The sequence below is a fragment of the Diaphorina citri genome, unplaced genomic scaffold (genome assembly GCF_000475195.1).
Source record: "Diaphorina citri unplaced genomic scaffold, Diaci psyllid genome assembly version 1.1 scaffold303, whole genome shotgun sequence".
Lineage (NCBI taxonomy): Eukaryota > Metazoa > Arthropoda > Insecta > Hemiptera > Psyllidae > Diaphorina > Diaphorina citri.
In genome coordinates, this window is record NW_007377738.1 from 79,346 (window position 1) to 105,694 (window position 26,349).

The 26,349-nt window shown below is 38.8% G+C and overlaps 4 protein-coding genes across 4 annotated transcripts; 3 read left to right on the forward strand and 1 right to left on the reverse strand.

Annotated features, from left to right (window-relative positions):
* The first annotated feature begins 4,498 nt into the window (after nt 1-4,498).
* Nucleotides 4,499-19,015, forward strand: LOC103507284 (vacuolar protein sorting-associated protein 16 homolog). The gene is made up of 7 exons (XM_026822196.1): nt 4,499-4,535; nt 9,287-9,387; nt 14,953-15,087; nt 15,306-15,704; nt 15,979-16,275; nt 17,714-18,111; nt 18,679-19,015. Exons 1-7 carry the CDS (start codon nt 4,499-4,501, stop codon nt 19,013-19,015), a joined length of 1,704 nt encoding a protein of 567 aa, XP_026677997.1.
* LOC103507276 (protein rolling stone-like) lies at nt 13,507-14,770 on the forward strand. The gene is made up of 3 exons (XM_008471729.3): nt 13,507-13,613; nt 13,833-14,007; nt 14,565-14,770. Exons 1-3 carry the CDS (start codon nt 13,553-13,555, stop codon nt 14,761-14,763), a joined length of 435 nt encoding a protein of 144 aa, XP_008469951.1. The 5' UTR covers nt 13,507-13,552; the 3' UTR covers nt 14,764-14,770.
* An 822-nt stretch (nt 19,016-19,837) lies between the features above and the next one.
* On the forward strand, nt 19,838-21,440 carry LOC108252146 (vacuolar protein sorting-associated protein 16 homolog). The gene is made up of 3 exons (XM_026822197.1): nt 19,838-20,114; nt 20,590-20,951; nt 21,151-21,440. Exons 1-3 carry the CDS (start codon nt 20,059-20,061, stop codon nt 21,438-21,440), a joined length of 708 nt encoding a protein of 235 aa, XP_026677998.1. The 5' UTR covers nt 19,838-20,058.
* A 269-nt stretch (nt 21,441-21,709) lies between these two features.
* Nucleotides 21,710-23,730, reverse strand: LOC103507278. The gene is made up of 2 exons (XM_008471730.3): nt 23,606-23,730; nt 21,710-22,781 (listed from the first exon to the last, which is right to left on the reverse strand). The coding sequence occupies exons 1-2, from the start codon at nt 23,669-23,671 to the stop codon at nt 22,530-22,532; spliced, it is 318 nt and encodes a 105-aa protein (XP_008469952.1). The 5' UTR covers nt 23,672-23,730; the 3' UTR covers nt 21,710-22,529.
* Between the last annotated feature and the right edge of the window lie 2,619 nt (nt 23,731-26,349).

Below are 26,349 nucleotides of genomic sequence, written 5' to 3' on the forward strand. Positions count from 1 at the left end.
ACACTAATACTCATAATTATAATATACCTCATACTTCAAAGAAGATCTGCCCCAAAACCAGAAATAATCCCATTACAAGACTCGAAGCTGCCCAAGCTTCAGTTGGTTTGTAGATTTCTTGGCGATAAGACTTCGAACAAACATGTTGTGTAAATCTCTTTTTGAAACCTCGGAGATTTCAAAATACTAAAGGGTTACCCGAATGTGAACAGTAAATACCTAGTGATAATATACTTTGTGAAATTAATTAATTGATTAGGTAGATAGCATCGTGTGTCGTTCTTTTTAAGTAATTACCGCTCGTTTTTCGATGTTTTGGATGGAAAAGAAGATTCATACGTAACTCGCGGTTCGCAGGTAGGTACGTAAAATTTATTTAGCCTGAATGAAGTAAAGGTAAAGTGGGCAGGTATACCTACCTACTTATTCGATATAGTGTAAGTAGTGAAATTTGTAAGTATCTACGACTTTTTACCTATACCTCAGCAGTTGCTGAATTGGGGTCTTGGTCTTGAGCTTTGGCATATATTTCAAATGGGAAAAACTTAAAAATACTTCATGTATAATGGTTATATTCATAGGTAGGATTACTCTTTGTGTTTTCTGATCTCACCACTTTTATAGGCCGACATTTTTGGATAGGAACTTGGCCTTTTTTTTTCACATTTGTGTTTTTGTGGGGTTGACTTTACCCAGCTTGAGTGGGGCCGGGAAAAGCCAGCAGCACACGATTAGGTACCTATATCCTAAATGGTCACCCACTCTGACACCAAGCTTAAAATTGCTTACTTTGTGGAAACTGGTGCATTCAACGTGCTTTCTTCTGTGTTTCCATCCGGTGTTTTGGGGTAGCATTGCTAGCTTTTGCGTTAGCTCAATATATTGCATTATTTTTCCACCATTTCAGACCCATGTTAGCGTGTGAAGATGAAGTTTCGAAACAGTTTGGAATGACGTGACGTTACTTATTGGTGAGAGGAGCTAGTGGCATCAGCCACTTGGTGGTGCTCCATCCTGCAAGGTATGGTAGTCCCAGATGTGAACAGTATGAAGTTCAATCTACACCACTGATTTGCAGTCCTTACAATAATCCATCGTGACAGTACAAAAGAAATGGTCTACATCTAAGTACCTCTACCGGCCTGGGTTTGAATAGAATGCTTCACATTTGTGTTTATGTGGGGTTGACTTTACCCAGCTTGAGTGGGGCCGGGAAAAGCCAGCAGCATACGATTAGGTACCTATATCCTAAATGGTCACCCACTCTGACACCAAGCTTAAAGTTGCTTACTTTTTGGAAACTGGTGCATTCAACGTGCTTTCTTTTGTGTCCCCATCCGGTGTTTTGGGGTAGCATTGCTAGCTTTTGCGTTAGCTCAATATATATTGTATTATTTTTCCACCATTTCAGACCCATGTTAGCGTGTGAAGATGAAGTTTCGGAACAGTTTGGAATGACGTGACGTTACTTATTGGTGAGAGGAGCTAGTGGCATCAGCCACTTGGTAGTGCTCCATCCTGCAAGGTATGGTAGTCCCAGATGTGAACAGTATGAAGTTCAATCTACACCACTGATCTGCAGTCCTTACAATAATCCATCGTGACAGTACAAAAGAAATGGTCTACATCTAAGTACCTCTACCGGCCTGGGTTTGAATAGAATGCTTTGTTTTTAGTTTATACACATTGTTTATAAGTTTATACACATTGTTTATAAGTTTATACACATTGTTTATAATTTTTAAATTTAGCACATTGTTTTCAGACCCATGTTAGCGTGTAAAGATGAAGTTTCGGAACAGTTTGGAATGACGTGACGTTACTTATTGGTGATAGGAGCTAGTGGCATCAGCCAATTGGTGGTGCTCCATCCTGCAAGGTATGGTAGTCCCAGATGTGAACAGTATGGAGTTCAATCTACACCACAGGGTTTTATCCATCCATCTTAATCAGTCTTTACCAGAGGCGTAGCTAACATGAGGGAGGGGGAAAGGAGTTTTAAACAAAATGTTGTGGATGAGTTTCTTTTTATTTTATTTCATAAAGGGGTTTACCGCCAAGGTTTTAAGAGACGGAGGTTTACCCTCAATAGGTCAATTGCGCTTACTTGGGTGATGTTTCAAAGTCATAGAGCAGGAAAAATGAGGACCAACGGATTTTTTCTTTTTCTTCTACGACTTCTAGATACCGAGATATATCGATTTAAAAAATACCGGTAAATCGTAAACTTTGACGAAGGACTAACGGAATCTTTTTCTTCTACGACTTCTAGATCCCGAGATAAATCGATTAAAAAAATGCCGGTAAATCGTGAACTTTGACGTCACGGGTGATGACGTCATAATTCATGACTCCCGCTTCGTTTGATTGTGCGCAAGCGTTTCTGCGCATTTTGACGTGAAATCTGACGTCACGACTCTTCGAAATTTTCATTAGAATGGCAATAAAAAATTGAATTTTCGACCTTCTAAAGTTACTTTTTCCGAGTTTTGACCTCAGATTTGGATTTTTCACAACTTTTTACGTAGGAATCGACCTTTTATTAATAATATTTTCCCAATTGCAACTCCTCCATTCGGCGAAAAGCTACCCGCCTTCTTACATTGACTTTACCCAGCTTGAGTGGGGTCGGGAAAAGCCAGCAGCATACGATTAGATACCTATATCCTAAATGGTCAGTGGTCACCCACTCTGACACCAAGCTTAAAGTTGCTTACTTTGTGGAAACTGGTGCATTCAACGTGCTTACTTCTGTGTTCCCATCCGGTGTTTCGGGGTAGCATTGCTAGCTTTTGCGTTAGCTCAATATATTTCTTTATTTTTCCACCATTTCAGACCCATGTTAGCGTGTGAAGATGAAGTTTCGAAACAGTTTGGAATGACGTGACGTTACTTATTGGTGAGAGGAGCTAGTGGCATCAGCCAATTGGTGGTGCTCCATCCTGCAAGGTATGGTAGTCCCAGATGTGAACAGTATGAAGTTCAATCTACACCACTGGTTCACAGTCCTTACAATAATCCATCGTGACAGTACAAAAGAAATGGTCTACATCTAAGTACCTCTACCGGCCTGGGTTTGAATAGAATGCAGTAGTAAACAGAGTAGTAAGCCACTATCTTTCATTCAACAAAGTAGTAAGAAAGTAAGACGCTCATCCAAATCTGCTATTCTGGTAAGATTATTTGAATTCCTACGTTTCCTACTTTATTTAATTGTGTTCTTTGATTTGTATTGCATGGTAGTCATGGTGTTTTTTTTTTAACTTGGCCTTGGCGAACTTTATCTTAAACAGGTAAGGCGAACTTTATACCCGTATAGCCGTTTCTCCTGAGTTCTCAAAGCTGTCCAGATGAGACTAGATTATACTAGTCTGATAGTCACTTTCGTGACTATGGCAGTCTATGAAGATTGTCCATATGTCCAATGACTATTAACCTACATTCAGATATCATTGCCCTCGGGTTGCAATCGTCATTTGGAATCTCATTCCCGCAGGATGTAATGCATTATTGTCATATTTTGTCCTGTCATTCCTGCGTGGCTCCTATTCACGAGGATAATTTAATGTACTTGGAATTGAAATGTTAATTGTGTTTGTGTCTGGAAGTGTATCTGGAGCAGTAGGTAATGAAGTGGGGCCAATAATTCAGCTATTCTAACATAAACATAAAACAGAGTGCTTTTGCTCCATGAAGAACCCATATCGGTAAGCGATTTCTGTTGAAAACTTTAAAGAAGAATAAATAATTGGTTCGTCAAGCACTCTACTTTTGCATATTTATTAGCTAAATATGTTACTTACTTATCGGGACATTCCAAAAGGTTAGACTGTTTAGCACTTACATCAAATACGAAACAGTCGACTACATTACCTACTTTTATTCCCAATAGGTAAATTGAAAAGTAGGTATATCTACCTATCTACTTCACTTACCTACCTTGGTGCTGTAGTCTGTACGCATTTGGAAAAAAAAAGTCCGTGCCCAGAGAATGTAAGAATAATTATTGAGAAATAAAATACTTCCTCCATGGAAGGATGCACGTTCTTCATGCTCATGTCTGGAAGTGTATCTGGAGCAGTAGGTAATGAAGTGGGGCCAATAATTCAGCTATTCTAACATAAACATAAAACAAAGTGCTTTTGCTCCATGAAGGACCCATATCGATAAGCGATTTCTGTTGAAAACTTTAAAGAAGAATAAATAATTGGTTCGTCAAGCACTCTATTTTTGCACATTACCTAAATAAGTTACCTAATTATCGGGACATTCCAAAAAGTTAGACTGTTTAGCACTTAAATCAAATACGAAACAGTCGACTACATTACCTACTTTTATTCCCAATACCTAGGTAAATTGAAAAGTAGGTATATCTACCTATATCTACTTCACTTACCTACCTTAGTGCTGTAGTCTGTACGCATTTGGGGAAAAAAAGTCCGTGCCCAGAGAATGTAAGAATAATTATTGAGAAATAAAATACTTCCTCCATGGAAGGATGCACGTTCTTCATGCTCTGTCCGTGCCCAGAGAATGTAAGAATAATTATTGAGAAATAAAATACTTCCTCCATGGAAGGATGCACGTTCTTCATGCTCTAAGTTCGGTAAATAATTCTCTCTATAATAGCTTCAATATCAATGTATATTATTATCTCTCTGGTGGTCCTTTATCCTCTACCATAGATCCTGATCATGATTACGACCTCAGTACAGGCATAATATATGAGAATAAATACCTAAGAGTAATACTTCGGTCTAGCCAGCCAGAGTTGGTACACCAGTTCTCAATGAATCACTGAAGTTGAGCTTTGTTGAGCGTTGTTCGTTTCTAGATGGGTGACCAATTGACCATTTGGGCAATCTCTTGCTAGCTTTTCTCGAGCTAACTCAGGCTGGGTGAGGTTTGTGAGGAAGCGGGGGGTAGCTTGTCGTCGAATCGAGGGTAAAGCTCTCGTCACTTTAAAAAACTTACTAATTATTCTGTGACCGACTGTAGCCCCCTTAAAAAATACAGAAGGACATAAAGAAGGCGAAGATTTTGAATTTTGAGCTCATCTGAACTACTGAACCATGACTCTCAACTTTCAATATCTCCGATGACTTCTGTTTTGTAAGAATAATAATGACTTCTTCTTTGTTCTATTGTTGTTCCCACTCAAATAGTTACCGACCGACGGTCCTGTCCCAAGTACCTAATGATAAATAGGTTTACTTAAATATATCTAGATGGGTGACCAATTGACCATTTGGGCAATCTCTTGCTAGCTTTTCTCGAGCTAACTCAGGCTGGGCGAAGTTTGTGAGGAAGCGGGTAGCTTGTCGTAGAATCGAGGGTAAAGCTCTCGTCACTTTAGAAAACTTACTATTTATTCTGTGACCGACTGTAGCCCCCTTAAAAAATACAGAAAGACATAAAGAAGGCGAAGATTTTGAATTTTGAGCTCATCTGAACTCCTGAACCATGACTTTCAATATCTCCGATGACTTCTGTTTTGTAAGAATAATAATGACTTCTCCTTTGTTCTATTGTTGTTCCCACTCAAATAGTTACCGACCGACGGTCCTGTCCCAAGTACCTAATGATAAATAGGTTTACTTAAATATTTGAACATTACTTGCAACTCAAAATCAGAACTGTCCAAGTAGCAGTGACCATCGCGGTCCCCACCGAAAGCATAGTCACATTCCGCCACAAATGTATAAAAGTGGGTCCGAGGATGGGGTGTATGATATCCAGCGATTTTGTGGCTTTTCGTTGCTTTAGACTTAGACGTACATATTATGACGCTTATGTACTCTTGTAGCACTTGTGTTACAATACAAGGGAAAGGATTGAAAAATAACTAAACAAAAAGGCAAAAAAGAAAGAGAAAAATACCCCAATGAAAGTGGTTACTTTGCCCCAAAACTGTATAGCTCATTCCTGAAGGTAATTCATAGCTAAGAAATAAGTACCTACATACCTAGAAAGTGAACTCTCTAAAAAAACTACAAAAGGGTCATCCTGCCCTGAAGGAAATCAACACTGGAAGGTATTTACTTAAGGTGTGTTCGTGTTTAAATTCAAATTACAACACAATACCCAGCGAAAGGGGGGTCATCTTAAACCCTAATATATCACATTGTTTGGTGTAGGTATCTTATAACAAAAGCATTAATACATCGTACCTCATGCTACAGCACGTAAGATATCAGAAGGGATTCTCTTCTTATCTGAGAACCCATAACTTTTCAAAGAGATCTACCTACTCGTATAATACCTGGTTTGATAATAATGATAAGAAATTATTTTGGATATTAAGATGATCCTCTTCAGGGAGAATTCGAGTTTCTATTTTACTATAAGGACAAAAAACCCAAGGTTTTGGAAATTTTATGCACACTTATGATAAGATATAGAGATAAAAATAAGATTTAGATAGAGAGATGAGAGATAAGAGGTAATTGAACTCTAAAAAAATCGAGTTCAAGTTTACCGGTAGGTAGATAAGATGCCTACTATTACCCCGGGATAGATCAATATTTTGGAAACACATTGAATGAAGGAGAAGAAACCCTGTATCCTTTAAAGTAAGCGTGAGTGTTCATTCCAACCAACGAATGCAATTCCCTCATTAATAAATTGAACTTTGACCACAATAAATAGGAGAAGAATATGGGTGAAAAATTGTATCCTTTAAAGTAAGCGTGAGTGTTCATTCCAACCAACGAATGCAATTCCCTCATTAATAAATTGAACTTTGACCACAATAAATACGAGAAGAATATGGGTGAAAAATTGTATCCTTTAAGCGTGAGTGTTCATTCCAACCAACGAATGCAATTCCCTCATTAATAAATTGAACTTTGACCACAATAAATACATTAAGGATAATCTCGTTTGAGCTAAAGTTTAAAGGTTTGAGCAATTTGGACAAGCATTTCTTCATCATTAGTTGCAGATGGCCGGGCCAGTTTTGGTGACAACGGTCCATATGATGCTATTCACGTGGGTGCGGCCTACCCCAGGTACCCGGAAATATTTATCCACCACTTGAAGTCCGGAGGGAGACTGGTCATCCCTATAGGCGATACGAAACAGCAGATGCTCACTATTTACGACAAGTTCCACAATGGGACTATCGATATACAACACTGGGGCGTGGTTCAGGTAGGTCTTCTTTATGATGTGAAAGCAGGATATAGTATGCCGATTATTGGTTAGGTTTATATTAGACATCCTGTGTATTTACATTGCTTACCGTTTCCTTCATAAAGGCTACAATCCTACATATTAGGCGAAACTCGAGTCGGATGAGAGTCAACAATTAAGTATCCAAAAAACGTAATAATATAACGGTCTGTAGGATATAGTAGCAATAATGTAGGTCTGTAGGATATAGTAGCAAGTAGCAAAAGAACACGAAAGTAAAACGCTTTCCTTCCTTGTGACAGATACAACCCTTATTGGAAAAATCCTACAATGCTGCAGTGAGCACCAAAGTTGTGACATAATAACACAAAGAAACTGCATTTACATTTACATAATAAAATTATTCAAATGTTATGTTTACATTTTCAATTTATTCTTATACACTACTCAAGTAGGTCCTCAATAATTATTAAGTCTACGTTTGAGTGGGGTAGCTCGCATCTAGACTTTGTTGATGATTTTAATAAATTTGGTCCTGAAGACATTAATAGATATTAGAAACAAAGAGATCCCCATAAAGAAGGCAAGTTAGGCAAGTGATTGAGAAATTAATAGTGAAACCCGATCACCCTGAAATCCTCTGTTATGAAACTTAAGCTACCAGGCTATTAGGTATCTAGTGTACGATGTACGTATTTCATAGTACAGTACCCACTACCCAAGTTCACTAAAACGTTCTTAAAGTCAACAGGTATGAAAATAAGAATAAGAAGAAGAAAACTTCATTATTAGAAACTTTATTATGATCAGCTTAAGCTGATAATTATTAGAAGATTTCTGTTGATTAGCACCTACCTATCGTAAAATGTTTGCGAAATTCATAAATGGGAAAAATTAAGCAATACCTAGTTCCCTACAACCTATTTGTCGAGTATACCTACACAGCTGGTAGACACAAGAATGGGCAAAATAGAAAATGTAATTTTTTATCGATAATCTCATCTCTCGATCTTTTACCTACTGATTTTTCCTGTTTTCAGCTTGATCATTTAATAAGAACAGGTATAAGAAGAAGAAGAGGAAGAAAGAAGAAGAAAGGAAAAAGAAGAAGAGCACCTTATATGAATAACGAGTGAATGTTGCTGAATAGAGCTCAGGATTTTGAGTTCAGAATAAAGTTCAGTATCCCATGCACAGGATTTTGAACGTTGTCCCTCACACCTAATAAGTATACGTATTATACGTATGAGGTATACGTATTATACGTGGGTAGTAGATACCTTATTAGCATTTCGACTTTCCTTATCCTGAGGAGGGATTTTCTTTTCGAAAAAAGAATATTGCTATTACTGTATTTTTTTCCTTGGGCATTTAACGTAACTGTATAACTGCTAAGGTTTTCAGGAGTGGAGGTTTTACCCTCCTTTTGGAGACAAGCTGTATTAGCCTCCTTATGTCCTCATATTATCCTCAATTCCTCACCCAGCCTGAGTGGGGCCGGGAAACACCAATCATCCGATGGTCAACCATCCGGATACTAACCACGCGTAACGCTGTTTAACTTCAGTGATCCGTTGGGAACTATTGCGTTCAACGTGCTATCGCCGCTGACTATAACTTGATAATGAGATCTCATATCGAAATTTGTCTTAGAGTCCTAGACTAAGTATGTACGAGACTCGTAGTTATAAAGGGGTTAATATAATTATGTAGGTATGTAAGATTGTAAGATATACCTACCTATAAATAATTTGACATAATAAGCCATCTACCGGTGTAGAGGGATTTACTCGAATGATTCCAAATAGGTATTACCTACCCAACTAACTATTTTATCTACTTTTTTTGCAACAGAGATTATTAGCAATGATTGTTGTCTTCTATTGAATCACTCCCTGATTGGATGGATAACGTATTAACTGGATTTTTTGAAGCAAGTCGTCAGTCAGTCAAAAACGACCAAAAGATCAAGTTATACCTACTCATTGTTGACCAGTTTTTGTTATCAGGATCTTATTAACAAAAGGTACGAGGACCAGTTTGTAAAATTTGTGACTTTTTAAGTTTTAGTGGATGTGTCAACAAATCCTTTTTTCGAAATACCTAATAGACCCCCAATTTGATTGGATAAAAGAATCGCCCTTATAAGTAGGTAGGTGTAGTAAACATAATAACTTAATTAACACTGTGATTGGTACTACTGAGGACTCATTGAGCTATGTGTACGACTACCCTGTATTCCTGGTGTCAGAACTATAGATAAATGAAGTAGAGCCATGTCTGATAGCTGATGATCGATAGGACCAAACTAATCACGGCGTAAGTGGAAACCAGCCATCGGAAGAGAAGATAGGCGTTGTTGATGTTCGTGCTCTTCTGCCACTGTGGACAATGGAGGACTGGATCACAATGAGGATATAGCTCCAATGTGTGAGATAAATAAGGTAGAGCCATGTCTGATAGCTGATTATCGATAGGACCAAACTAATCACGGCGTAAGTGGAAACCAGCCATCGGAAGAGAAGATAGACGTTGTTGATGTTCGTGCTCTTCTGCCACTGTGGACAATGGACATGCAAAACACTCGTAAACAAAGTCATGTTTAGGCCCTCCCCTCACGAGTAGTTAGGTAATCGTTTCGTAAGATAATATCGGTATGAGTTTTTCTCGAATAAACTAGCTATTAGAGAGTTTTTGCACTGTTAACTTACATTACGATAATTGAAACGGAAGTTGACCAAAACGAGTTTTCGTCAAATAACGGTAAAAAGTTCAGTTAACGGTCTGATGATTTTTTTTTTTTTTTAATAACACTTCAATAACACTTTGACATTTGAAACTCTTCACCAGAAGACATGAAAATGTACGTATCACTCGACTCCGTTTATCCGAGATAAAACCATAACTTACAAAAGGATTACGTCCCGTGAGCAGACAGCCTCAGGAGTTCAGGTACCTATAGGTTATGACTGTGCCGTGCACTTAGATAAGTATTTAATTTTCCACAAAAAGGGGTAAATGAGTCATAGTGAATACACCGTCATACCATACTAGTAATGGTATGCTGTAGCTTTCGTAATGAGAAGGAAGCTTTTAAAGAAAAGTGATTTATTAGGTGACAAACGTGCAATGTTAGTCATGCACTCCATTGCTACTGACCCTTGAGTCATACAGACAGCCTCAGGAGTTTAGGTACCTATAGGTTATGACTGTGCCGTGCACTTAGGTAAGTATTTAATTTTCCACAAAAAGGGGTAAATGAGTCATAGTGAATACACCGTCATACCATACCAGTAATGGTATGCTGTAGCTTTCGTAATGAGCAGGAAGCTTTTAAAGAAAAGTGATTTATTAGGTGACAAACGTGCAATGTTAGTCATGCACTCCATTGCTACTGACCCTTGAGTCATACCTATAGTTATGTATGTTTGGGATTTACCTACCTACTTTTACTACATACCTATACTTACTTACTATCACCTAACTAAACTTCATTACTCGTGTTGATGTGTTTTCTCTCTCTTTCTCTCAGGAAATGATTTAGGTACCTAAAAGCCAACCTAGTTAGCTTGGAGGGTACCGTGCCTGTCTTGTAAGCGCAAGGTCACGGGTGCGATTCCCGCCGGGGGCGGACTTTATTCTAAGCAGACAAGATTCGCTCTCAGAACGGCTGGCTTTCTCCTATCCCGTCTTCCTTTTCTCTTCGCTTTCGGGACAATAAGACCTTAGCAGTTACAGTTCCCTCCATAAAACCTCTTGAAAAGAAGACCTCAGCAGTTACAGTTCCCTCTAACACAACTTATACAACTCTCGAAGAAAGAAGGGGGAAAAAATACTGACATAACTACATAATTGGAAGTAGGTAGGTACTTACGCAACTGGTCACAAAATGATATTTCCTGAGAACGTCTGCCTTGCCCATAGTTTACTGACGTTCATATTCGGTGCTTCTTCTCTTGGGAAACCATTGTGCTGGATGAGTGTTTCTTCATTGTGAGTCCTCCGTGTTTCATTGGACAAACCTCAAGCTACTCTCATACCGAAGAACCTGTATAAATGAAACAGAGAAACTCATTGTCATTTGAAAGAAGAAGAAGAAGAAGAAGAAGAAGAAGAAGAAGAAGAAGAAGAAGAAGAAGAAAAAAAAAAAAAACACGTGACCGGCCAACTCCACATGAAGACGTGAAATCTCGTAGGTAATAAATAGGTAAGTCATAAGTCACTAGGAGGGACGAGAAAATGTATAACAACAATCACAAACCAAGTACCTATCTACCTTTTTTGACAAATAACATATCAACACGGCGACCTGGTATTCCAAAGTTAAAGCGCCTCAAAGGGGGGAGAAATCACCAAAAACTCAAATAATTTATTTTAACAATATTACCAAATAACATTAACATTTTGACACAGTGGTGACAGCACAATGTTACTGGTCCTATCGATAATCAGCTATCAGACATGGCTCTACTTCATTTATCTGACACATTGGAGCTATATCCTCATTGTGATCCAGTCCCTACTTGGTTCCTATCTGATCACTGCCCGATACTTACAGCAAGATAGTTATGACAGAGGTAAGTCGCCTATACAAACATGTCTATAGTTAGGGGGTTCACGTTTCGTCTGTCGGAATCTGCTTGAGACAAAAGGGCCGCTGCCGCTGCCTTCCTCACACAAAGGATATCCCTCGCTATTCAGTGGGGAACTATGGTAACCCTACTTGGTTCTTCCAACTTCGAAGAAGTTTTTTTCATGTAGGCAATCTAGTTTTATAAATTTGTCATTTAGTTATGCAAAAAGCAGCATTTAAAGGGGTTCACAATGACCATATTGACCATTATTATTATTTTAAGCATAATCAGCAAAATAACTTTTATTTTTCAGAAAGCATTCAATTGTCAGGGATCGAGCGATGCTATCGCGTTGCATTCACGATGGCCCTGGCTCAAGCCCCGGGTATTACTCTACTTTATTGGTTTCTGGAGGACAAACCAGGTAAGTTTAGAATCATTTGAGATCATAATAAATTCGAAGTAGGTATTTTTTTTCTTTCTCCAAGGTGAGTTTAATAGAGACAACTGCCAATGTCTTATCGTCCCGAAATGCCAAGGTCTTATCGTCCCCGCGCAGAAAAGACCCCGCATTATCTGATACCTACACTGCATACATAGGTACCTACTTACTGATTGTCGTTTCTTACTGATATTTTCACAGTGGAGATCACCTGGGTGTCCCACATGGAGCATACGTTCAACTCGGTCCTCATGTTGATAGAGTTCTACCCGTAACCTAGCGCTTACAATGCAGACGCGCTACCAATCAAGTTAACTAGGCTGGCACGCTAGCAGTGCGATCTACCATTGATAGTAACATCTATGCCGCCGCAAAATTCTATGCTTCGATTGGGACTCGAACCCGTTTACGCTAACCATTTACGCTATGGAGGCAGGTTAAAAAAAATCAGCTTCGTCCTGGGAGAATTTTATTCGAAAGTGATTCCGAGTAGGTACATCGGAACTTCGGATGCCGGTAACTCCATTCATTAGGTAGAACTTATAAAACTTACCTTATACCTACCTTATAAAACTACCTACCTAGGTACCTCTAGTAGGTAAATACCTACCTGCCGAAAAAAAGTTCATTTACTGGATAAAGTTTACGCAAGAGTTAATTTACTTTAAGGTTAAGGTTAGCCCCACCGACACCTAATACAGGTAGGTATAATATGTATTTTACACAAGACCTACCTACTTTAGGTGAGTATGTCAATCGCAAAAAAAAAAAAAAAAAAAAAAAAAAAAAAAGAGGAGCACAATGTTAAGATGATTGACTAACTACTACCTATCACTGCCACAATCAAGACATTATGTATGGCGAAAACATTGATACTGTGACAGACAAAACTATGTACTAATACACTTATATCAAAAGTACACAATAGGTACCTAATGATTAGCTATATTTTATGATTAGCCACTTATGTTCTCATACTTTGTCATAGTACTATACGTACTTACAACTTATGACATTAGAAATTAGAAGTTGATTGTCTACAAAGGACATCCATAGATTTGGATAAGGAGAGAGAATAATCTTTTTGGTGGATGTGCCAAAAATACCAAATTTTCTAACTAAATGTGAAGAGACAGAGAGAGAGAGAGAGAGAGAGAGAGAGAGAGAGAGAGAGAGAGAGAGAGAGAGAGAGAGAGAGAGAGAGCGAAGAAGTTTTTTTCATGTAGGCAATCTAGTTTTATAAATTTGTCATTTAGTTATGCAAAAAGCAGCATTTAAAGGGGTTCACAATGACCATATTGACCATTATTATTATTTTAAGCATAATCAGCAAAATAACTTTTATTTTTCAGAAAGCATTCAATTGTCAGGGATCGAGCGATGCTATCGCGTTGCATTCACGATGGCCCTGGCTCAAGCCCCGGGTATTACTCTACTTTATTGGTTTCTGGAGGACAAACCAGGTAAGTTTAGAATCATTTGAGATCATAATAAATTCGAAGTAGGTATTTTTTTTCTTTCTCCAAGGTGAGTTTAATAGAGACAACTGCCAATGTCTTATCGTCCCGAAATGCCAAGGTCTTATCGTCCCCGCGCAGAAAAGACCCCGCATTATCTGATACCTACACTGCGTACATAGGTACCTACTTACTGATTGCCGTTTCTTACTGATATTTTCACAGTGGAGATCACCTGGGTGTCCCACATGGAGCATACGTTCAACTCGGTCCTCATGTTGATAGAGTTCTTCCTATACGGAGCTCCACTACAGGGGTCTGACTTCTACTGGGTGTTCTCATTCAACACGGTGTACATTCTATACAGTGTGGTCTACTACTGGATGGACGGCATTAACATGTAAGTTAGACCTAGGTGCCTACTTTGTTAATCAGGGCTGTATTTAGAGGGGCCCATGGGGATTGGGCCCTGCCTGAAATCCTTCATACGGGCCTGGTATTTATCGTCGCTAGCTAGGACGATTTTTATAGGTACCCTAATAAGGTACCTAGCTAAGCCTATAAAAGGATCGATTACCGCCCGGGGCGAACTTTATCCTTTCTTTCTCAACGGCTGGCTTTCCATTATCCTTTCGCTTTCGGGACGATAAGGATAAGACTTCCATCGTTATAGCTAGCTCTCTCTATCAAACCTCTGGAAAAATAACTTTTTTTAAAAGGAGGTTGACAGAGGGAACTGTAAATCGTCCCGAAATCGGAGATAGAAGGAAGACAAGATAGGAAAAAGCCAGCCGCCACCAGAACGAACAAATTCTCATCAGGATAAAATCCGCCCCGGGCGGGAATCGAACCCGCAGCCTAGCGCTTACAAGGCAGTTGCGCTACCAACCAAGCTAACTAGGCTGACAAAAATAATTTAGGTATGTACCTATCTCATTTCATTTCTAAAATTTTCAGGAACGGTCACAAATTCATCTACCGACTTCTAGACTGGAGCAACATCAACACGGCCCTGCTTATGTGCACCATGGCGCTATCTATGTTCCTCCTCCTGCACTTCACCACCACTCTACTCAGCAAAGTCAAGTTCTGGCTCTGCAACAAACTAGTTCCTAAACGATTACTCACACTGCCCAATAAAGTAACTCTAGTGTAAACTCCTGTACCCGTTAAAGTAGATTTAAGTTCTGTACTGTGATTGGTACCACTGAGGATTCATTGAGCTATGTGTATGACTACCCTGTATTCCTGGTATCAGAACTAGACTGTGTACGAGTCATATCAGCAGATACTCATCATATTATACAGTGTGTACCAGAAGTTGTCCAGGAGATTTTCGTCAGAACTAGACTGTGTACGAGTCATATCAGCAGATACTCATCATATTATACAGTGTGTACCAGAAGTTGTCCAGGAGATTTTCAAAATCAACAGTCTCTCACCAGGGTCCTATCTGTTGGAGGCCTCTAAACAATTCCAGGTAAGTAAAGTCATTGATCCATATTACAAGGAAATATAGGATTTTCTGTGCTGTCATATTTTTCAAGAACTATCCATTTATTCATAAGAGAGGAAGAGAAAAGAAAGTAACCTCCATCTTAACATATTAATCAGAGGGAAGAAATCAATAAAAAATAATACAAAATTATGTACAGCTACTATCCTAATGAATCCCTAATAACCTCGTTATGTCTACAGAAACGAAATCACCGTGCCAACGAATACATTCACATTGTCAAGCCCAACCTAACACTGGCTGTAGCCCAATGTATCGAAGCCGCGGGTCACGAGTTCAATCCCTCTCACCAGAAAATGCTCATGACTGCCGCTCAGTACGGGAAATGTTTCCTGCACAATTTCGACTCGACGAATTACGTCAAGATGTTACGCGTCCTCCGGCTTTTGAATCAAGTACGCGACCCTCAGATCGGCATAGCGATTACGTACGAACAACTAAACCAGTTGGGTATCGATAAGTTGATTGATATGCTTATCCTGAGGAGGTTCTATTATTTGGCTCTGCAGATATCCAAATATCTACGTCTGTCCAGTGCTGAAGGCTCGGTGCGGATATTGTCACATTGGGCGTATTATAAGGTGAGTTACCTAAGACTTTTTTTTAATGGTGAAATGGTAAAAAAGTGGAAAAAAACATGGGCGTTTCCAATATCTCCTTTGTTATGTAGCAATAAAATAGCTGTTACTTTGGACCGCGGTTCCATTTGACAAAAGAATCCACGATTCTAGCGAAATAACTGCCTACTCACGTGTAATTCTACTAAAAGTTTAGCACTTTGATTATTCTGTATTTGTGTTGAAGCAGGTTTAAAAGATTCTACTAAAATAAGCTACGATTTGAAATGATCCACAGGTAAAGCAACCAGTCGTGGACAAAAACAGGGTGGCCAAAGAGATTCACGACAAGATCGGACAAACCCCTGGTATTTCCTACACTGATATTGCCAACGAAGCTGCCAACCATATGAACGTCCAACTAGCCATACGACTTCTAGACTACGAACCCTGTGCTACCAAACAAGTGCCTCATCTGTTGAAGCTACGCCAGGAGAGAGAAGCCCTCGTCAAAGCCATCGAGAGTGGAAATACGGATCTGGTATATACCGTGATTCTGACCATGAAAGCCAACATGCACTTGTCCAAGTTCGAGGTAAAATAAGTCTTTCGAATAGTTTCTGTAGGATTTCGTTTACTCCTCAGAATACCTTGAGACATTCCTTAATGTGAGTTTTTTCTTAAGATAGTAAGTACTGTATGTCGCCTTCACCTGTCTGTGCTAGTAATAGTAATCCAGCAAAATAGTAATTATGACCCAACGTAAACAGATTTTACAGTCATATCTTGTCTTTATTTTCAGATGGTATAGGAATCTTCTCGAGGGAATGACCTCAATTTTAATTTTCACTTCTTTTAATGGTTCTAAAATATCTTCTCCAACTAACTCCCATTTTCAAGTGCAATAACATAATGTTAAATGTTAGAACCAATCCTTGTGTCCATAATTCCATATCCATTCCCCAACATAAGATTAACAACGTACGTTCAAACTTGATGTTGGGCAGAAGTTCCGGGTTCCCCTGTTGGATGTTATAGTGGGTGAACTGAAGCACTTCTGGTATCAACTCCACTGCCGTCACTTCTCCGTTGGATCCTACCAAATCAGCAAAGCACGCCGTCAAATAGCCTGACCCCGATCCGATGTCCAGAACTTTGGCACCCGGTTTCAAATTGTCTTTGAGCAATTCTAAAGCTCGGGCGTTCTGAAATTATAGGAAGGCTTGATATTGGTATAAGTAGGGCCATCGGCTTTAATAAACGCCCTATGTCACTGCGACCTGGTTAGATCTTTTGTGACTTTAATAGGAACTGAAGGCTGTTTTAGGAGCTCGGATTTGTCCTTATGGACAGATTTCTCCGTTCTTTTCCGAAATGTGTGTATTACCATCATTTTGATATCTATAACTGTACGTGTATTCCTTATTTAGAGGGTTTTTTATGGCTTTCTAAGTGGCAGGGTTCTCCTGGAGGAGCTCTTCCACCCAACCACTATCTATCTCTTCTCATCTGTCAAGCATCTGAAAGACTGTTTTAGGATCTCGGATTTGTCCTTATGGACGGATTTCTCCGTTCTTTTCCGAAATGTGTGTATTACCATCATTTTGATATCTATAATTGTACGTGTATTCCTTATTTAGAGGGTTTTTTATGGCTTTCTAAGTGGCAAGGTTCTCCTGGAGGAGCTCTTCCACCCAACCACTATCTATCTCTTCTCATCTGTCAAGCATCTGTGCAAAATTTTACAAAGTGTACTCCAATGTGAGTTTTCTCTTAAGATAGTAAGTACTGTATGTCGCCTTCACCTGTCAGTGCTAGTAATAGTAATCCAGCAAAATGTTCGAATAGTTTCTGTAGGATTTCGTTTACTCCTCAGAATACCTTGAGTCATTCCTCAATGTGAGTTTTCTCTTAAGATAGTAAGTACTGTATGTCGCCTTCACCTGTCAGTGCTAGTAATAGTAATCCAGCAAAATAGTAATTATGACCCAACGTAAACAGATTTTACAGTCATATCTTGTCTTTATTTTCAGATGGAGATCAGAAACTATCCCATGGCCCAAGCTTTGTACATCAAGTATTGCAAGTCGCACAACAAGCAAGCTCTGAACGCAATCTACAACCAGGAAGACAACTTCAACAGTTTAGCCGCCTGGCAAATCAAAGAGGCATATAACCCATCCGAAGGCACATCCAAAGAAGCTTGCCTATTGGGAGCTCAGGAGAACTATAAGAAAGCGAAGAATGAATTCGCAGCCACGCTGTGTGAAGAACAAATCAAGTTGATGAAATATCAGAGACAAATGGAAGAGAGCTTGAAGTTCGATTTCCAAGGCCTCACGCTTCATGAAACTCTGGAAAAGTTGCTGTCGTTACAGAAAGTCAAACTGGCTGACAACTTGAGAACTGAATACAAAGTTCCAGACAAAAGGTAAGTTAGACATTTTGGTCAGTTCGGTTATAAAATGATACATATAATTGGTATTTAATTGTAGGTTTATAAAATCTTTTAGTGTTTAGGAAGGGACATTTGTATATTTACAGAACAGTCGACGATCTAATTTATAATGTGTTATGCCAAAGAACGTTACGAATCTGCATTAGACTGCCAATTTTGTATCCCCTTATTTCCCTCTCAACGAAGACTATTCCATTTGTTTGAATTGCAGGTACTGGTGGCTTCGTATCAAAGCGTTAGGTCAGGCCGAAGCGGTCAGTTCGGTTATTAAGGAGAGCGATAGCGCTCCGCCCCGCCAAGTCAAAACGGTTTGACAGTAAAATGATATAGGTAATAGGTGATTCTAGGTGTATAAAGATATTTTAGTTTTTAGGAAGGGACGTTTGTGTCATTTGTATACATATTTACAGAGTAGGTAGTCGACGAACCAATTTATAATGTGCTATGCCATAAGAACGTCACGAATCTGCATTAGACTGCCAATTTTGTATCGCCTTATTTCCCTCTCAACGAAGACTATTCCATTTGTTTGAATTGCAGGTACTGGTGGCTTCGTATCAAAGCGTTAGGTCAGGCCGAAGACTGGGTTGGCCTGGACAAGTTCTCCAAACTCAAGAAGTCTCCCATCGGTTACGAACCGTTCATAGACGTCTGTCTGGAATTTCGAAACAAATTCGAAGCCAAGAAATACCTGCCTAAAGTGAGAGAGGACATGAAAGTGAAATACCTGGTCAAGCTAGACATGCTGGATGAAGCTTTGCAGTCCGCTATCCTCACCAAGGATGTAGAGGGACTGGACTATATTGCGAGTAAAAGTCAGTCCAGTAAACATGTTGAAGAGGCCAATAGATTGCTGGCCCAGTTCTCTGGAAGATAAAAATGGAATATATTAGAGAAGTGATTAGTGTTATTATAGGGTTAGGTTAAATACAAAAAGGAGCTTTTCTTTTCCACGGACGTGACTTCTGCATGATTACCACCAATTTCTTTCAGCAAATGAATTGTTCCCAAGAAGAACAGCCTATGTGATTTTCGCTACTTTTCAGGAGAGACATTTTAATACAGTGATGTAAAATTTATCCCAGAATTACGTTTTTTTACACATGGGCCTTTTACATGAAACTCTCACTTACTTTGCATGCAAAAACACCCTGCCTCAAGGCAAAAACTTTACACATAGGCTGTTATTCTTCTGAAATTTTACTCGAATCTTCACAAAGTTGGTCGAAAAAAAACGACTTCTGATTTTCTCCCCCAAAACTGACTAGTGCATTAAAAGGAGGAGATCACATAGGCCCCAATTCTGAAAAAAAAAAAAAAAAAAAAAAAAAAATGAGGCAAAAACTTTACACATAAGCCGTTGTTCTTCTGAAATTTTACTTGAATCTTCACAAAGTTGGTGGAAAAAAAACGACTTCCGATTTTCTCCCCCCAAAACTGACTAGTGCATTAAAAGGAGGAAATCACATAGGCCCCAATTCTGAAAAAAAAAAAAAAAAAAAAAAAAAAAAAAAAAAAAAAAAAGATAAAGCACCTAAAAGTAAATCATATTTATTTAGGTGTATTATTTTTAAAGGATAACAGGCAGCCTATTTAGCTTGAAAGGTAGGTAACAGGTTCAATTCCCACCTTTGGTGAATTTTATTCTGAACAAATGGGATTCATACTATCTTATCCTCCTACTCTCTTTGATTTCAGGATGCTAAGATCTCTGTTGTTACAATTCCCACTATGAAACCTCTGAAAGGATTAAAATTCTACTTCTTACATTAATTCATCATGTTTTAAACTTTATCAATAACCCTAAGATGAACAAATGAAGAACAAGTATTGAGTAATTATTTGTTGGCCATACTTGATGTAAAAAAAACTAGCATTGACTGCCCCGTTATTCTCTAAGTCTATTCCCAATTGTTCACAATGTCTGCTCTTGTGACTGCTGACTGGAGTCCATATGCCAGAAATAAATATTTCAGGTAAGTAAACATTTCTGGTCAGATACCTAGATGAGGAGTATGATACTAACTGCATTATCTGTAAGCATTCTCAAGCCAATTGGTTCATTACATTCTATTAGTTAGAAAAAAAGAGGGAGAGAAATAGAGAGAAAGGACTGTTCCACAGCAAGTAGAAATGGGTACATCACTGAAGTGATCTTTGTTGGTGATCTGTGTGACATTATGCAAAAAGTGTGATTAGAATTTTGTTCTACCTACTTGATAAGCTATTCCATGGCAAAGCTGGGGCAACCTGCCAGTAGATAGTTTTCACTCCATAATTTGCATTTTGCATGTGATTATCAAAACAAATTAATACCTAAGTACCTGATAAATTTTCTATACTTACATCATCCATTTTTTTTTTTTTTAATTTCAGGAAAATTGAAGTTTATTCCATGTTATGGCACAGAGAAGTAAATTTTGATACATGTACTCTAACAGCTAATTTCAGGAAAATTGAAGTTTATTCCATGTTATGGCACAGAGAAGTAAATTTTGATACATGTACTCTAACAGCTGCTCAAAATGGAGGCCCAATTGTTGTTTTGAGAGATAGAGCCAAGTTACTGAAATTGCAAGGTCCCTCTCATAAACCTATTGTGGCCATTTATTCTTCATCTGGAAAATTACTATCTTCATTCATATGGGACAAGGGACAATTGGTTCAGCTTGGGTGGTCTTCAACAGAAGATCTGTTGTGTATTCAAGAAGATGGTAAAGTTCTCATTTATAACATGTTTGGTGTGTATCAACATGCCTGGGATATCTTCCTGATGGCTCAAGAAGCCAATGGTAATAAAATTGTATCTGCTACAATATTTCCATCACCTGGAGCTACAGGAATAGCAGTGATCACATCTGCCAATGAAGTATTTGTAGTGAACAATGTTAATGAAAACCATCGTCGTGTCCGTCAGTTACCCAAGTGTATGGGAGCACCTACATCATGGGCTGTCATTTGTGAAGAACGCCAAACCAAAGTGATCATGTCTAAGCAGCAGAGCTTGTATACCTATATTCCCATCACCTGGTGCTACAGGAATAGCAGTGATCACATCTGCCAATGAAGTATTTGTAGTGAACAATGTTAATGAAAACCATCGTCGTGTGCGTCAGTTACCCAAGTGTATAGGAGCACCTACATCATGGGCTGTCATTTGTGAAGAACGCCAAACCAAAGTGATCATGTCTAAGCAGCAGAGCTTGTATACCTTAGACCAGACAGAAGTCAGCCCAACATTACAAAGGATAGATCTAGGTGCTGGAAGTGAGAAGTATAGTATTGTCAGCATAGCTGTGTGATCTTTAAAGATGAAAAACAGTTCATCCCCCTTCGAAGGCAATATTGCCCTCGAAAGCGTTTCATACGCGCAGGGCTTCAAATTCCGATATTTTCCCAACTATAAAATACCTTATTAGTTTATCCCCTGTTATGGGGAAGTATTAAATATGAAATTTTATGAAATTGAACGTAGATATTTTACGTCCGTAATTATGTAATAATATTTGTAATGGCTGTGTAATTATTAGGTACATAATGTATTTTTTATACGGAGTGAGAGAGAGAGAGAGAGAGAGAGAGAGAGAGAGAAGAGAAAGCAAAAAAGAGAGTAAAAAAAATAAAGGACTTATACGACCAATAGATTGATTTATAACTAGATTAACTATAAGTTGCATTCCATACGACATATACAATATACATTCTGTATTCACTATAGAAAATAAAAAAAATAGTCTTTAATTTTCTCAAATTTATTGTAAAAATTGTATTTCAAGTCAACGTCGAAATCGAAATTGTATCGGCGTTTATCCCAATTACTCTAGAGTCAAATCAAGCAAATCCCAAGTCGTTCCAGAAATCGGTTGACTGTGAACAAAGCCTCTCTACACTGTGAACAAAAAACCTCTCCTACCTTGGAGTCTAGTACAATAAATCTTCTTTATGTATCTCTGGAGTTCATGGGATTGGGTGAAGGAGGATGGGAGGACAGAATCATCTGGAGGCGAAGAATCTTCGATGCAATAGACCGGATACGGTCTGAAACGCCGCGGCAGTAAGTTATGTATATCCGATAACTTCTCTTTACCTTTGACTGCATCACCAGCAGGGTGAACCAACAAGACATTTATCCAGCAGCTGATTCTTCTACTCTTCTACCTCTCGTACAATACCTAGCAGAACCATAAGATGCACGGAAATCCACCAACCTGGACCCTACTTCTCTATGGAGCCGCCCTAAAGAAGCTGCAGTTTTCCTTGGCCTTGACACGGTTTGATGGATGTGGTAGTCGCAAACGTTACCACCTCCGTAGTAGCGCAACAGTGACCGCGTCTTCTAACCGGGAAGTTGCAAGTTCACAAGCCATCGAAGGCACGGAATTTGTTCAACTTCACTCTGGTACTTCGTCCATCTTGTGTTTCCGTTGATCAAAGTCCAAATTGTAGAACCTTTTCTTTTTCTTCAGCTTCCGAGGGCCTCGCATTCTCCTGATTGGTTCCGTGGTTTTGATGGGAGCCGATAAGTCCTCTTCTCTATCGTCCAAAAATTTCTGAACGTAGTATTTGAGCGCCACAGACATGGGTGTTGGTCGGGGCACTTCCATGATGCGAAGCTGCTGTGAGATGCTCTTCAATTGTTGGATCTGGGAATAAAATTAGGTATCGGTGAATGATTTTCACTGTCTTGAAATTTGATTAAAAATTATCGATGATCAATTTTCACTGTCTGGAAATTTTATTACTGAACATGAACACAATGGTTATCGTAATCTTTTCATTGAAAAAGGCCGCTAACGAGATTTAAATTCCTTACATTAAAGACAGCAAAAAATCTGAAGTACCTATCTACATGTACAAGTATATGTAGTGCGTACACTTCATCATAGAAGAGTTCTTCAAAATTAATGGTTGTATCTGTCACAAGGAAGGAAAGCGTTTTACTTTCGTGTTCTTTTGCTACTTGCTACTATATCCTACAGACCTACATTATTGCTTACCGTTATATTATTACGTTTTTTGGATACTTAATTGTTGACTCTCATCCGACTCGAGTTTCGCCTAATATGTAGGATTGTAGCCTTTAACTAACGAGATTTAAATTCCTTACATTAAACACAGCAAAAAATCTGAAGTACCTATGTACATGTACAAGTATATGTAGTGCGTACACTTCATCATAGAAGAGTTCTTCAAAATTAATGGTTGTATCTGTCACAAGCAAGGAAGGAAAGCGTTTTATTTTCGTGTTCTTTTGCTACTTGCTACTATATCCTACAGACCGTTATATTATTACGTTTTTTGGATACTTAATTGTTGACTCTCATCCGACTCGAGTTTCGTCTAATGTGTAGGATTGTAGGCTTTATGAAGGAAACGGTAAGCAATGTAAATACACAGGATGTCTAATATAAACCTAACCAACAATCGGCATACTATATCCTGCTTTCACATCATAAAGAAGACCTACCTGAACCACGCCCCAGTGTTGTATGTCGATAGTCCCATTGCGGAACTTGTCGTAAATAGTGAGCATCTGCTGTTTCGTATCGCCTATAGGGATGACCAGTCTCCCTCCGGACTTCAAGTGGTGGATAAATAAGAAACTAACAAACCAATAAAGACGGTGAAGAAACCAACGAACCAATAAAGACAGTGAAGAAACTAACAAAGTAAACAAAACTTTCCGAATCACTTTGTGACAGTTCGTGTAAATATACACAGGCGTGCTTGCTGGAACTTGGCCTGGCGCACTGCCTTCGTGGTCAGTGCGCTCAGATACTTTGAGAATTCTTTTGCCAAGCGGAAAGGTCAGTTAGTTTTATGGTAGGTACCTAAATGAAATCTTTGTGGATCACTAGTGGCATGAATCGTTTATCCAGCATTTCAGGCTGACATTTTTAATTGCAAGTGGAACAGAAAGCCCTTTTAAATCATCAAAGCACAAATCCTGAAGGAGACAATGTAGTTCACAACCTAGAAAATTCCTATAAATTCTAAACGGGATTTGTCCCGTAGAGTTGGCGCAGCTCCTGGGCTTAGAGACGGAAAGGTATTCGACAACGTTAACAACACTGTTAAGTTATTAACCCTTTCAGGAATGAAAGCTGTACTCACGTGAACATGTTATTGGGCGACAAGAACTGCTGATGTTTGGGAGGTCGGGGCGGCAGTGGGGGCGGCGTTTCATCGTCTGGGGGAAGTTGGTGTCGAATCTCCTCGTAGATTTCCTCGGACGAATTAGACGAGAGTCGCTCGTCACTGCTTGTGTCCTCCTGGAAAATCATGTCAAAAAAATTGGTGTTATAAAACAATCGATACGAAAGAGAGAACGATTCAAAAGTTCAGAAACTACTAAAAATTTTGATTATCACTCATCTTTTGGGAGCCTTGTCTCCTTTTTTCGCGCAATATGTATTGCCAGTGGACTGAGCTTAATGTAATCCCGGCATAACTTGAAAGGGACGAACCAATATTATCCTGTCTTCTTGTTAATTCTTGCGAATAATTATAATAGACTCTTGAGTGGAAGGTAACCACCAGGCGAGGTTAACGGCGGAGGCGTTCTCTACCACCAACACAAAACCCTTAGAGATCCATTATTATGTGGTCAAATTATCAAATAAGTGAGGATAAATTCCATGCCGCTGTCGATCGATTTTCAGCATGGTGTCGTAGATTTTACTGCTCTTGATTAGACCTTGGCCTGAAATAGATGAAATCCGTGTAATGATGAGAAGTATAGTGGGAGAAAGAAATAGAACAGAGAAGGAGAAAGGACCTTAAACGCTTTCGTTCTAGTAATGAGTAGCTGTTGGTATGACATCTATCTATTTATGTTCTATTATTGAATCCGTGTAATGATGAGAAGTATAGTGGGAGAAAGAAATAGAATAGAGAAGGAGAAAGGACCTTAAACGCTTTCGTTCTAGTAATGAGTAGCTGTTGGTATGACATCTATCTATTTATGTTCTATTATTTTCAAGTGGTGCTCATCAACACCTGGGTTATATGCATCATCGGTATGACATAATAAAAAAATAAAAATAAATAAATGCAGTTTCTTTGTGTTATTATATCACAACTTTGGTGCTCACTGCAGCATTGTAGGATTTTTCCCAATATCACAAGATACTCTCAAGGTAGAAACATTTTCTACCATTTTGTTCTCGGTAACAAACGTGGAATTAACATGGAAAGTTCCGCAAAATTTAAGCAAGATACTCAGAAACATTTTCTACCATTTTGTTCTCGGTAACAAACGTGGAATTAACATGGAAAGTTCCGCAAAATTTAAACGAAAAGTTCCGCGACGGATCAAAAATCTGATTTAAATGTCACATTAGTACATACGATATACTAGAATGAGTTGGGTCAAGGTACTAATGACCGATCTTACGTGAGAGTTAACATAGTGCCAAAGGTTTTCTCCATTTGATTATTGCTTTACACAGACCAGTATTCCTTAAACTCTGGAGTAACTGAAAACTCTCAGTGGTAAGATGGACCATAAAGGTTACTTACTGTACAAATCGAACACCAATTCCTTCATTGTCTTGTGGTTCATATCGATTGGTTGTCTGTTGCGGGCTTGTGAACTCTGGAGTAACTGAAAACTCTCAGTGTTAAGATCGGCCATAAAGGTTACTTACTGTACAAATCGAACACCAATTCCTTCATTGTCTTGTGGTTCATATCGATTGGTTGTCTGTTGCGGGCTTGTTTCCAATACTTTTTTTCGAACATCTTATTGTTCATTCTCCGGTTGTTCATTCCAAATTTCTTCCTAGCCGGTTGGTTGGGCGCCATATATTCTTTGTTAACTCCAAACACTTGCTTCTCGACAAAGTTGGGGTCTGTTTCTTAAATTTCTTCCTAGCCGGTTGGTTGGGCGCCATATATTCCTTGTTAACTCCAAACACTTGCTTCTCGACAAAGTTGGGGTCTGTTTCTTTTCTCCTCATGTACCTTTCGACGTCTCTGCGCTCTTGGTATAAACTATGGAAGTATTGAATAAAACAAGTAATGATATCATTACAGGTTACAGGACGCGAAAAGATCTAACTGAGCATCTATCTTGGAAGGAAGTTACAAATTGGTCAGGTATTTATACATTTTGAGGCGTACCTATCTAATATTTGGTCTAAGTACTTAATAAATAAATATCCTAAACCTGGAAGTTTCCACTATTATAGTTCCTACAAACTGTCTTGT

Coding starts and splice junctions, on each gene's coding strand:
- LOC103507284 (XM_026822196.1), top strand. CDS start 4,499: ATGCACGTTCTTCATGCTCTGTCCGTGCCCAGAGAAT. Junction 9,388..14,952: donor CTGTATTCCTGGTGTCAGAA/CTATAGATAAAT, acceptor TTTTCGTCAGAA/CTAGACTGTGTACGAGTCAT. Junction 16,276..17,713: donor TGCACTTGTCCAAGTTCGAG/GTAAAATAAGTC, acceptor CTTTATTTTCAG/ATGGAGATCAGAAACTATCC.
- LOC103507276 (XM_008471729.3), top strand. CDS start 13,553: ATGGCCCTGGCTCAAGCCCCGGGTATTACTCTACTTTATTGGTTTCTG. Junction 13,614..13,832: donor GTTTCTGGAGGACAAACCAG/GTAAGTTTAGAA, acceptor ATATTTTCACAG/TGGAGATCACCTGGGTGTCC. Junction 14,008..14,564: donor TGGATGGACGGCATTAACAT/GTAAGTTAGACC, acceptor TAAAATTTTCAG/GAACGGTCACAAATTCATCT.
- LOC108252146 (XM_026822197.1), top strand. CDS start 20,059: ATGTCTGCTCTTGTGACTGCTGACTGGAGTCCATATGCCAGAAATAAA. Junction 20,115..20,589: donor GCCAGAAATAAATATTTCAG/GTAAGTAAACAT, acceptor AGCTAATTTCAG/GAAAATTGAAGTTTATTCCA. Junction 20,952..21,150: donor TAATAAAATTGTATCTGCTA/CAATATTTCCAT, acceptor GAGCTTGTATAC/CTATATTCCCATCACCTGGT.
- LOC103507278 (XM_008471730.3), bottom strand. CDS start 23,671: ATGCTCACTATTTACGACAAGTTCCGCAATGGGACTATCGACATACAA. Junction 22,782..23,605: donor AACACTGGGGCGTGGTTCAG/GTAGGTCTTCTT, acceptor TTTTATTCCCAG/ATCCAACAATTGAAGAGCAT.